Genomic DNA, 11,912 nt, shown 5'->3' with positions numbered 1-11,912 from the left:
ATATTTTAAATAATTAAATGCTCTCTATAACAGTTATGTTTATAAATATATTATAGGCGTTATTATATATATATATATATATATATATATATATATATATATATATATATATATATATATATATATATATATATATATATATATATATATATATATATATATATATATATATATATATATGTATATAATACATTTTTTAAGGAATGATAAAAACTTTCTTATTTTAATTTCAGGGTTTCTGGAGTGCGCATTTTGTAAATGAGAAATGCCGAAGGTAAATATAATATTCAATAAACTCAGTGAATTCGCCCGCTACTTGCACATCATAAAAAAGTAGCTAAACAAAATGGCGGTAACATCTGAATTTGGAGAAATGTATATGCACTTGTAAACTTCATTATATTAAAATGATTTTAGTTAATTTTGTTATTATTTGTTTGTATTGTATTTACGCCCAACCTCTTAATGGGAAAACTGCCAAAAAAGGATACGATGAAGTCGAATACGATGTCACTCTCCTTAAAAGTCCAATTACAAGAAAATATTATGTAAAACCAGAAGAACTTCCAAAATATGAAGAACAGTTTAAAAAAATAAGGAATCTAGGAGAGGAAATTGAATGCAAACTAACAGGTATATGTCCAGGTAAAAAAAGAGAAAAAATAATTCCTAAAGTTGCTTCAAAAACAGAACATGTCAAAGGGAAAAAAAAAACATTTAATCCTTTGTTTGATGATGAGCAAACGGATGATTTACAACAAGATAGTCAAAACCAGTTTATGAATGATGAAAACATGAACTCTCCGGAATATGACCCGTCCCATAGAGGTAACATGTTCAAAAACCATTCGCCAAATTCACGAAAAACTAAGTCAGTTCAATATGGATTGCAGCCCAATATAGATATGGAAAGATTTAGGGATCAAGGGAGTTATACTCAGCAGGCGGATGCTGCTCAATTTGGTCAGCAACCTCAAATGGATTTGATTATGCCTGAAAATATGCAAGAACAAACCTACGCAGGTTAAAATTTTTGCTTACTGCTATACAGTATTATGACCGGTATTGTATATTTAGTATTGTATAAAGTATTATACTTAATTTTTCCAAATACTTATCATAATACACGGTTTGAAAACTTTTTATAATACTCGGTTGGTTTGGGTAATACTTTCTATGGTACTTAGAATATTTGAACAAAATTTTCTACAATACTTGATAGGTCTAGATAAAACTTACAAAAAATAAAAATTATTAAATTGAAATGAGCAATCAAAAATAAATGTTTTTAGGGCAAGAAAACGTACAAGAACCAAATGGCATAAATGGTTTTAATGGCAGGAACGCAGGAAGTATGCAGGGAGACGGTTTACTAGGAAATGGTTTTAATGGTAAGAATTCTGGCAATATGCTAGAGGAAGGTTTACCTGGAAACGATGAACAAGGCGGAAGAGATAGCAACGAGGAAATAACCAAATTTCAAAACCAACGCATGGAAGATGCAATTCACCAATCTGTAGCTGATCGAATGAACTACTTGTTGCCATCGTCTAAAGGACAGCAGATAACAGCCATGAGTAGAGGTTTGGAAGATGATCCTTATGGAGATCTAGGAGATGGTATGGGAAAAGGTATGTTTTAGAAATAAACAACTGCGTTATTTATGTATTTATCAAAACTTGTAAAAACTATTACAACATTAAATTACATAGACATGTATAAATATGTAGATTTTGTAATTATATAAAATTAAACAAACTATTTATTTAATTCCATATACTAAATAAATGTATTTATTCAACTAATATAAGCCGTACAAAATCCTCTCTAACGTAAGACATTGATGTATAATAAATCTTGTGGGTATTTAAAGTTTATTGATGGGTTGTTAATTATCAATTAACTATTAACGATAGTTATCGAATAACTAATAATGTCTTAATAAAATAATCTTCATAACGATTCTCGATTAATTACTGTAAAATTTCCAGTTACTTAAAAATTCCATTTCAACCATCTTTATATGACGGCTATTGATTCAAATCATTAATAACAAATCAACTTCCTCATATGTTAACATAGATATATTTATTAATTAACTTTTTGTTTATTTTCAAACGAAGTTTTATTTTGTCACACCTAATATAAATCATTGTTAAAAATGCACAGCTACACTAATTTTACCACTAAAGTATTTTAAAAACGCAATCACAATAATCAAAAGAATGCTCAGATAAGATACGCCTTGTTAAAAGGCGGTACAACAACGCATACACTCCGTTAAAAAGCAGTACACCAACGCATGCAACAAAATTGGCACTACAACACAAATATAAAAGAGAATTTTTGCACAAAGAAAATGAGAGTGCTTGTATGATTGACGCATCATTCAAAGAAAAAATACTTCGAACATCTATCTATCTAACATCATACGCAGCACCAAGTTTTCAACATTGCAATAATTGAATAAATTCAAAAATGTATAAAATAATGACGTTTCTATTATAGTTTTTCATAGTTATCCTAATCAAATTGATTTATCACAAGACAGCTCTGTTACTGAAGATGATATAATCAAAATAGAAGCTGTACAGCCAGGTGAAATAGATAACCTGCATCGCTTTTTAAAAAAATCTCAAAATAGATTTATGGGTGGCGATAAGAACCAGGATAATATATTAAATGGCAAAAACACTGATCAACTAGGGTTGGACAGATTTGGAGACTCTTCTTATGGTATGTTTAAACACTGATAAACTTGCTTTCAAATAATATCTGGTATACAGCGCGCATTATTTTGTTTAGCACATTTATTCGCTTGTTTTATTTTGTATGGCTTTACTGAAAAATATTTTTATTGAAAAGGCAACAGTTGATAGACAATATCTATTATAAATGTATATATGTATATATATATATATATATATATATATATATATATATATATATATATATATATATATATATATATATATATATGTGTATATATATATATATATATATATATATATATATATATATATATATATATATATATATATATATATATATATATATATATATATATATGTATATATATATATATATATATATATATATATATATATATATATATATAACTGGTGACGATAAAAATTATGTTTTATTTTCAAAAAGTGATAGTAAAAAATTTATTCATCGGCCATGGCTACCTTTGACAACTTTTACATTAAGTGTTAATAAAATTTAATGGGTGACAAGGGTGTCGATACTCGGTAAACGAATAATGTCAAATAAATTAAAAAAGTCTTTCGCCAAAAAAAAAGAATAATGTTTCCAATTTATTATTGTTGCCTTTTCAAAAATAGTAATATTGTTAAAAATGAAATACCGAATAATGTCACAACTATATTTATTTTTTAAAAAGAGTTTAACATATTATAGCTCATACATATAAGTTTAAAAATGTAAATGATTTACAATAAGATTTTTTTTTTTTTTTAATTGATAGGCAGCCTACCTAATCAACTCATTGCATGTTCTGATTTGTTAGATCCTTTGATTCATTTGCGACACTATTCCTTTATTTTGTTTTCGGCACTATTCATTAAATTCATTTGCAACATTATTATTTTGTTTCTTATTCTGTTTTTTGACGATCAAAATGCGACAATCATTCATTGCGACATTCTAAACTTTGTGACATTATTCCACCACATTTATTTAATAATTTGCCTTTTAATAATGTTTTTATGTTTCTACCCTATTTTTGCTTATGTATAGATAGAAAATATGCAACGTAAGTTTTTTCTTATACGATTTTTTAAAAAACGTTTTTGTGTCCAAAGTAAGCTTTAAAGGTAACATTTTTGCCCAAATAATGGAAATACCTTAATCTTCCTCGGTGTTCACAAAAAAGTTAATTTATTTTCTAATTATTCCAGCGCACCATTTTTTAAAACAATTAAATTGCAAAGTTTTTTTAAAATATCCAGACGGAACACAATTGTTTAATAAGGGGTCATACCCTTTTCGGAAACAACACAAAAAATCTCTTGGAGGGGTCATGCTAAGAGTAATGGGGGTCGCTTTAAAGCAAAGACTAAAATTTAATTACGTCTGCAGGAGTCTTGAAACTGGATGGACATTAAAACGACTCGTAACTCTGTAAATGATGAAGATTTTAGTTTTACTTAAAATTTAATATTAGTACCTAAAATACTTAAGCCAACTTTCTTCAGCAATATACAAAATGGCTGATAAATAAATAATAACCGAGTTTCGGGTGCGTCGTTTTAATGTCCGCCAAAAATTGTATTAAAAGTTTTCGCTAAATAAACCAAAAGCCTTTATTTACGGATTGCGTATCCCTTCCCAAAAGTTTAAAAAAAAACACTTTTTTCTGCCTTAAATATAGCAAACATTACAAACCAACTTCCTTTAGGGTCACTTTTAACCTTTTTTTTACCTGCTTTAATAAAAATTAAAATTTGATGGCAAAAAAATTGAATAATGTTGGCGCCGAATTTTTACCACAGCGCAGTGGTCCAGAAATGTCACTTTTAAGGCAAAAATCATATCTTCACTAATTTTGAAGCTAAAAAGCTAAAATTTTGGGTGAGCATTCATTATACCCTGGCCAACAATAACTCATACTTGTCATACATCTGAAGGACACACCAATTACACGAAACCATGGACAAATAAAATAACGAATAATAAGCATGTGATACGTATTTCGTATTTAATTTTCAACTTTCTATTAACTATAAATAGTCATCAGCATGTACGACACATTTTTTTTTGAATGAATAAATATCATACATGTGCAGAACACTATGAACACACCAGCTTACATTTAACGTACTTATTTTAACATAATTATTTTTAACACCTTTTAACTAAATATTCTCTGGAGGACGTATTACACATTTATTACATCTTAATAGATTGCGTAAACATGTAGAGTAGCACACCAAGGACAAAAAGTAGACACAAAATATAACACATGATACATGACAATATTTAAAACAATTTAATAACTTCCATGGTTTATTGTACACTTAAAATATTCAGAGTATTAATGTGTAGAATAAGCAAACTCTAAAATTACTCACTAAGGGCGCATGACCTGACATTTTTTTGCATTTATATTAAGTTTTAATTTTAAAATATTTTCAATAATACTGTTTTCTATAGTTTGACTTCCTGGTCGATTAATAAACAAAATTATCAGGGACACATATTTTATAATTACCTAGACATGAATATTCTATGCATATGAGAGCACAACAAGATCACATGACTTCTTTAAAAGAGCGCATAATATTGGATTACACCGAGATTATAAATAAAAATAATTTTTCTTTAATAACTCTATTTTTATTTTTTTTTACAAAACTGAGCTATTTAAAAATACATAATTATAAAGGGTTTGAGTTTTTAAAAAACGACAATGAAACAGGTGTCACATCCCTACTCAAAAAATAAATATGCTATTGTAAACATGCAGCTTTTTACAGATTTCTTTAAATAAAGTAAATCTATTTAGGACCCATATATCAATACTACAATTAAGAATAAAATAAAAAATACAATTGTATTATAAAAATTATAAAAGAAGATCTAAAAATTCTGCAGGAAGAGCAAGTTCCTTCTTTGATTCAGTACTTTGCCTCATAGAAGTAATAAAGGGGTCTGATAAGCATAGCAATCTTTGCATTACGTCTTCTTTGTAATTTTTCTAAAATATTCTCTTCTAAAATGTTCTTGAACATTTTTAACATCTTTGTTTCTACTTTCCAGGGCTTCTTCAGATAAGAGGCCAATTGGAACTGGCTTGTCTCTTACAACCTGGTGTGAATGGACAATCATCTTATGCACTCCAGCAGGCATAAGATACCATTTAATAGGATGTTTTGGAGTTAGTCCAAACAACCACATTAGTTTCCTGTATTTTAAGTTGCAAAGGTACTGTACATGAAAGAAACAAAGATTTTTCAACTGGAACTGGTAATCTGTCCTCTTCATCTTCAGTTCTCTGTTTATAAACAGACTGTCCAGATGATCCATCGAATGCGACTTTGCTTATAAAAATAAGAGTATTGCAAAGCTCAGGTAGTTTCGATTTATCCATAACTTTCCAAATTCTGCTTGTAGTGTGATCCATTATTCCTTAAAAATTCACAGAAGCACTGTAGTTTGATTTAACAATTCTGGAATCTGGAATGCAATCACCTTTAGCTTTCATAATATAATTGTAGGCAGGGTATAACATGCAGTTAATTTGATAGTCAGTCCTACTCATTATACAGTCTAACATTAAAGCTAAAGCTTCTTCAACTGAGTAGCTTTTAGAGCATGATATATTACAGGATCCATCAGTTTTACTTTCCATCAAATGTTTAATAACTTTGACATCTTTAAATCATCCTTCTGTATTGAAATTAAGAATAAGGGTATAAAAGAGACTTTCAGTGGTAACACCTAATTTTTCAGTAACCTCTGAAGATCTTCTTTTCTTAGACCTTGTTGAGAGATCTTCAAACGATTTTGAAGGTGCACCTCGTTGTAGATTTTTTATCCTACCTTGCTTCGTTCGTTTACAATAAATTCCATATTTAACCATTTATCGTAACGACCTATAAACCTTCCTTTTTGTCTACCTGTCTCATTATATTTATTTTTAAAGTTTTTCATAAATTTTTTGGTTAACCTTATCAGATTGTAGTTCGGATAACGTCAAGAAATTAATATACAAATTTCGTTTTTTGCTTCTTTACTAATTCAACTCTCATGCTTATTCTCATACTTTCCTTTAATTTCTTTTAGTTTCGAAAATTTCTATTTCTCATATTTAAAGTTGGTTTCACCACTAAATAACTATTGAATATTATTTGCTTTGATTATTTTGTTTATTCGATTTTGTTCATTTGATTGTTTTATTTATGTTTTGTTTGCTACGTTTTTATACTAGAATATTTCGCTATTCATTATCACGGTTCAAACTCATTAAAAAACATCGGGAATGAGAGGGGGAGTCGCTTTTTTGTTTAAGTAAATCATGTTTGGACTGACCCTATAGGTACAAAACAAACAAAATCAGCCAAAACTTTTCTAAAAATTTTCTATAAACAACATATTTTCAAACGCAAAAAATTCCAAGGTGGGCAAACCTGGGCAAAAATTTTGCTGGTTGATCAAAGTTTTATTTTCAAACAATATAAATAAAAAAGTGTGCAACATAGGGTTAATTGTGCCTTTTTTACAAAATTGTATATTTCAAATTATTTTTTACGATTTTTCATATTTTATAAGAATATTTAAAAAAAAAAAAGAAGATATTTCTATGACATCGGCAGAAGTGAGCATGTATAAAAGTTGGTGATGATTGGATGAAAAAATGATTGCATGAAAAAATGATTGCATGAAAAAATGATTGCATGAAAAAATGATTGCATGAAAAAATGATTGGATGAAAAAATGATTGCATGAAAAAATGTGAATTTCTTCAATTTTTGAACTTCAAACCCTACTAAGACAATTTTTTTTTTTGAATTACGAACCTTAAAAATTTAAATCTGGTTTTCACATAACATATATATTTTAATTTTTTAATTATCTTTATTATAAAACAATTTTTTTATTTATTTATGGTATGGTACTGGACCACTGTGCGCTGAAATAATGTAAACAAATAAATGGCAATACAGTTAAAAACTTAATTGTCTTTGCCAAAATATGCCAAATTCAGCAAAAACTCACGGTGATTGAATAAATTTTTTTTTTTTTTTTGTATTTGAGGAGAAGTGATCGTTTATTAACTGATTTTTTGATTGAAAGTGTCAAGAATATTTTTAAAGTGTTAAAAGTTTATTTCAATAAAAAATTCTAACTGGCATTTGCAATTTATGTAGAAGTACACTACAGCGTCTTAATACTGGTAGTATTTTCAAAGAGTATACCTTTTTTATTTATTTATTTTTTCTATTTAGAAGTATATATGCGCTTATTTATGTTAAATTACGTTGTAAACTTAGTATAATTTAAAATAAGTTCGATTAGACAAGTTAACAAAAAGTTATTAAGTTACAGAATTATATAAAATTATCAATTTATTTAAAATTTTTTTTTTGTTTTAGTGAAAGTTAAATAGTACTAATACATTATAACAGTATGAATTATAAACGGAAACAGCAGGTTTAAATTTGTTCATTAAGGTCTTATATATATATATATATATTTCCAGTTAATTCACGACCACCATCTCCAGATTTTGTTGAAGAAAATGCAAAACTGGCAATGCAGACCAATTCAGACTATGAAGTACCCAGTTCAGGTACAAATTGGAAGTTTTTTTAGAAAAGAAAAAGTTGACATTACCTTTAACAATTTCTTGTATAGTTCACAGAAAGTAGGATTAAAAACTGAAAACTGCTGTATTTACCGTTTTCACGTTAATGCTATCAGTGTTGCAACAGGAAGCAACGTTGATCTTTTTGTAATCAAGCTACTGGCAAAAATTTATAAAGAGAATCTAAAATATTTAAATTATATTTTTCAGCATTTTCAACATTATGGAAAAGTTTTCTCTTGACTACTCAAAGTCAACTTGGGGAAAATGATCCTTCTGCAAACAGTCGAGAGGGAATCAATAAACCTCACTCAAAGCAAAAGTCTAGAGCTCCTCAAGAGAAAGCTAAGAAAGATCCAGAAGTTCGGCACTCAAAAAAATCCAACGTAGGTATGCTTTAATTTATGCACAAACACAACCTCCTCACAACTGACACTGAGGACTCTTTAGTAAAGAGAATCAAAGAAAGAGGCAAAAACAAAGTATGCGTAAAGAAAACATTTAAAATGTATTACAGTGAATAAGATACTTAATTGGTTTTAAGATACAATCTGCTTAATGTTTAATAACGTTGTATGACGCAGGAAAAAGTTTTCGTATTAAACTTTCATTCTGTTTTTAAAATTTATACTAAAATATTAATTTTTATAAAGGAATAAACGGTAATAATAAAATAATAATGGTAATAGTAACAAGAATAACAATAATAGTAACAATAGTAATAATAATGATAATAATAATAACAATAATAATAAAAGCAACAACAATAATAACAATAATAATAAGTTAATATGTGTTTTAGTATGTTAGTAAGTTAGTATGTCAATTAATCAATTAATTACATCCACACTTGTCAGCACTTATCTTATTTTAATATCTAGGAGTTTTTAAAATGCTTTAGCTAAAATTGACTAGTAATTTCGACACATGAAAATGGCCGGTTTTTGCATGAAAATTAGATTATTTATATTGGTGGCATATAAACAAAGTATAAATTCATTATTATTTAATCAAGCTCGATTGTCTTTTTTACATTGATTATTTAAATTATTCACTTTATATTTGAGTTTAATGTTTGATTTTATCTAATTATACAATTCATTTATCATGTAATTTAATTTATTTTTTAATTGATTTAAACTCATTTATTATTTGGCCACGTTGTATTAGTATTTATTATTTGGCTATGTTTTATCAGTTTATTTATTATATTTATAATTTATTAAGTATCATCAATATTTACAATTTGACCGTGTTTTACCAATATTTATTATTTGACTATGTTATATCAGTATAATTTATATCAGAAACATTTAGGCAGTAGAATGCTAATTAAATATAAAAGTTGTGCAAATTCACATATTTACAACTTACAAAACCATTGCGATAGATATTTAAGATTTTTTTACTTTAGTTGAACAAAAAATCGTTTAGTAAAATTTTCAAAAGAACAAATTACAAAGTTTTCCAGATAAAATTTTGAATCAAAATAAAAGATTGTTACTGTTTGTTTAATTTTTGATTCTGTGTAGCTTACGTTTGTTTTATTTTTGATTATGTGTCATTTAGATTCGTTAAGTTATTGACTTTGTGTCATCTAGATTTGTTTAATTTTCATTCTGTGTCATTTAAGCTTTTCTAATTTTCAACTTAATGTTTTAACGTTAACATAAATAAAAGTTACAACTACTTACAAACTTCATTACTTACTGTATTCTTGTTACTTGTTGTTTTACATTGTGAGAACAGATAAATTTGTCCCAAAAAATAAGCGAACAATATAAATTTTATGTCATTATGCAAAATACATAAAAATCAAATTAAAAAACATAACAAAGTTTTAAATTTCAAAAAAAAAAAAAAATTTTGAAAAAGTCAAAACTAAAAAATGAATAGTCTAAAAAGAAACATGAATAGTAAGATAAAATATTTTTTAAATTTAAAAATACTTTATTGAAATTTTTTTATAATAATTAAATAAATAATAAACATACTTAAAAAAAAGTGTTTTGAGGTTTTTGTTCTAATTGCCTGTTTTATGAATGGGCAACTTTCTTTTGGAAATGCTCCTGGTGTACACGTATACAAAATTTTATAATTGTATAAACTTTGTAACTACTTTGTAACTACTTTAAACTTTTTAATTTTAGGTAAAAGAAGTCTTGATAAAAACCTAACAAAAAGAACAACAGTACCAAACCAAAAGTTTATGTATATACCACTCTACGTTGTAAAAAACTTATTAGTGCATGCAAAAGTGGCTTCTAGGCCTGAGAGCGATGTAAATAACCGTTTAGAGAAAAAAACTAATACAAAATTAACTGATGGTATGCCATTTTATATTGAAACAAAACAAGGAAAAAGATATTTAGTAATCAATCCAAATAGTCAAGTAGTTAAAAATTCAAATAAATTTTTAATAAATTTATCAAGTACAAAAAAAAATGTTTTGTCTACAACTAATAATAAAAATAATTTTCAGAATAATTTTATAAATCCAATTAATATGGTTAGTAACCAACTTAGTTCTCTCAATAGTAATTTACTTCCGTTTAAACACGCGTTTAATTATCCATTTTACAGTTCATCAACTCAAAATGAGTTATTTCATTCTCAACCAGAGTTACAACATCAAATTCAATTAAAAAGTCCTTTAAGTTCAAATATAGATTTTCTTACTGAGCAAACAGAAATGCAGGGAATGTCAAAACGACCAAATAGTATTGCAGATCAACGACCCTTGATAATTAATGGTTTTAATGTTCTTCAAGGAGAAATAAACCAAGAAGGATTGTATAAAGGTTATGTAGCTATTCCTTTTAGTGCACAATTAAGTAAGGAGCAAAATGTTTTTACAGATTTTCGGTTTGAAAAGTCACCAGATTCATCTCTAGATTATTCCCATGAATTATCAGAAGGTTTAAATAACTTTGATACTTTTGAAAAAATTACTGCAAAGCAACCCACAGTTCCAGGATATTACTATAAAGATCCTGCATATGATCCTCTTACAAGTGAAACCATCTTTCAAGACGAGTCTAATCTACCAGATCCTCGAATTTTTAATGTAATAAAGCCTAAAGCAGAAAAGCAAGAACTCTTAAAAAGTTTGCAATTTGCAAAAATTATTAATCAATATAATGCACAACCTTCTGCAGATAAAGGAGATAGCACATTAAGTTATTTTTTAAATCAACAACGTATACAAAATTCTGGTAATAAAAATATATATCAAAATGAAAACATAAAAAATAAACATCCTCACTTATATAAAAAAGAGCATATTGGATATCAACCACTCTCATTTGAATCAAACTCTGAGAAAGTGCCATTAAATGAAGCAATAAACGACGATAACAAAAAATAATTTTTTTACAGTTACTAATCTGATTATTTTGCTAACATTTTGTATCTATATACATTTTGCATAAAAAATTGATGATTTGAATAACTGAGTCAAGAAGTAGGGAATAGAACAGTAAAAATATACAAATACATTGCTACAAAACAGAAGAATACTAAAACATATATAAAGAGCAAGTTTTATTGTATTTTATAGCTGACAAATATGTTTGCGTTA

The 11,912-nt window shown here is 27.0% G+C and overlaps 1 protein-coding gene across 3 annotated transcripts; it reads left to right on the top strand.

The window, feature by feature from the left end:
* The first annotated feature begins 238 nt into the window (after window positions 1-238).
* On the top strand, window positions 239-11,912 carry LOC100212097 (uncharacterized). Of its 3 annotated transcripts, XM_065812010.1 has the most exons (6): window positions 277-1,023; window positions 1,293-1,631; window positions 2,509-2,736; window positions 8,228-8,317; window positions 8,543-8,722; window positions 10,483-11,912. In XM_065812010.1, exons 1-6 carry the CDS (start codon window positions 408-410, stop codon window positions 11,697-11,699), a joined length of 2,670 nt encoding a protein of 889 aa, XP_065668082.1. In that variant the 5' UTR covers window positions 277-407; the 3' UTR covers window positions 11,700-11,912. The 3 variants fall into 3 exon arrangements, with proteins under 3 accessions (XP_065668083.1, XP_065668084.1, XP_065668082.1); XM_065812011.1 differs by lacking the exon at window positions 2,509-2,736 and having other exon boundaries at window positions 239-1,023; XM_065812012.1 differs by lacking the exons at window positions 2,509-2,736; window positions 8,228-8,317; window positions 8,543-8,722 and having other exon boundaries at window positions 276-1,023.

Source organism: Hydra vulgaris, chromosome 12, assembly GCF_038396675.1.
Source record: "Hydra vulgaris chromosome 12, alternate assembly HydraT2T_AEP".
Classification (NCBI taxonomy): domain Eukaryota; kingdom Metazoa; phylum Cnidaria; class Hydrozoa; order Anthoathecata; family Hydridae; genus Hydra; species Hydra vulgaris.
This window is presented reverse-complemented; position numbering and strand designations above follow the sequence as displayed.

Bases quoted from the DNA above. Each gene is read 5' to 3' on its own strand.
- LOC100212097 (XM_065812010.1), top strand. From the start codon at position 408: ATGATTTTAGTTAATTTTGTTATTATTTGTTTGTATTGTATTTACGCC. The intron at 1,632-2,508 runs GTATGTTTTAGA...TTTCTATTATAG, and splicing joins AGGAGATGGTATGGGAAAAG to TTTTTCATAGTTATCCTAAT. The intron at 2,737-8,227 runs GTATGTTTAAAC...ATATATTTCCAG, and splicing joins ATTTGGAGACTCTTCTTATG to TTAATTCACGACCACCATCT.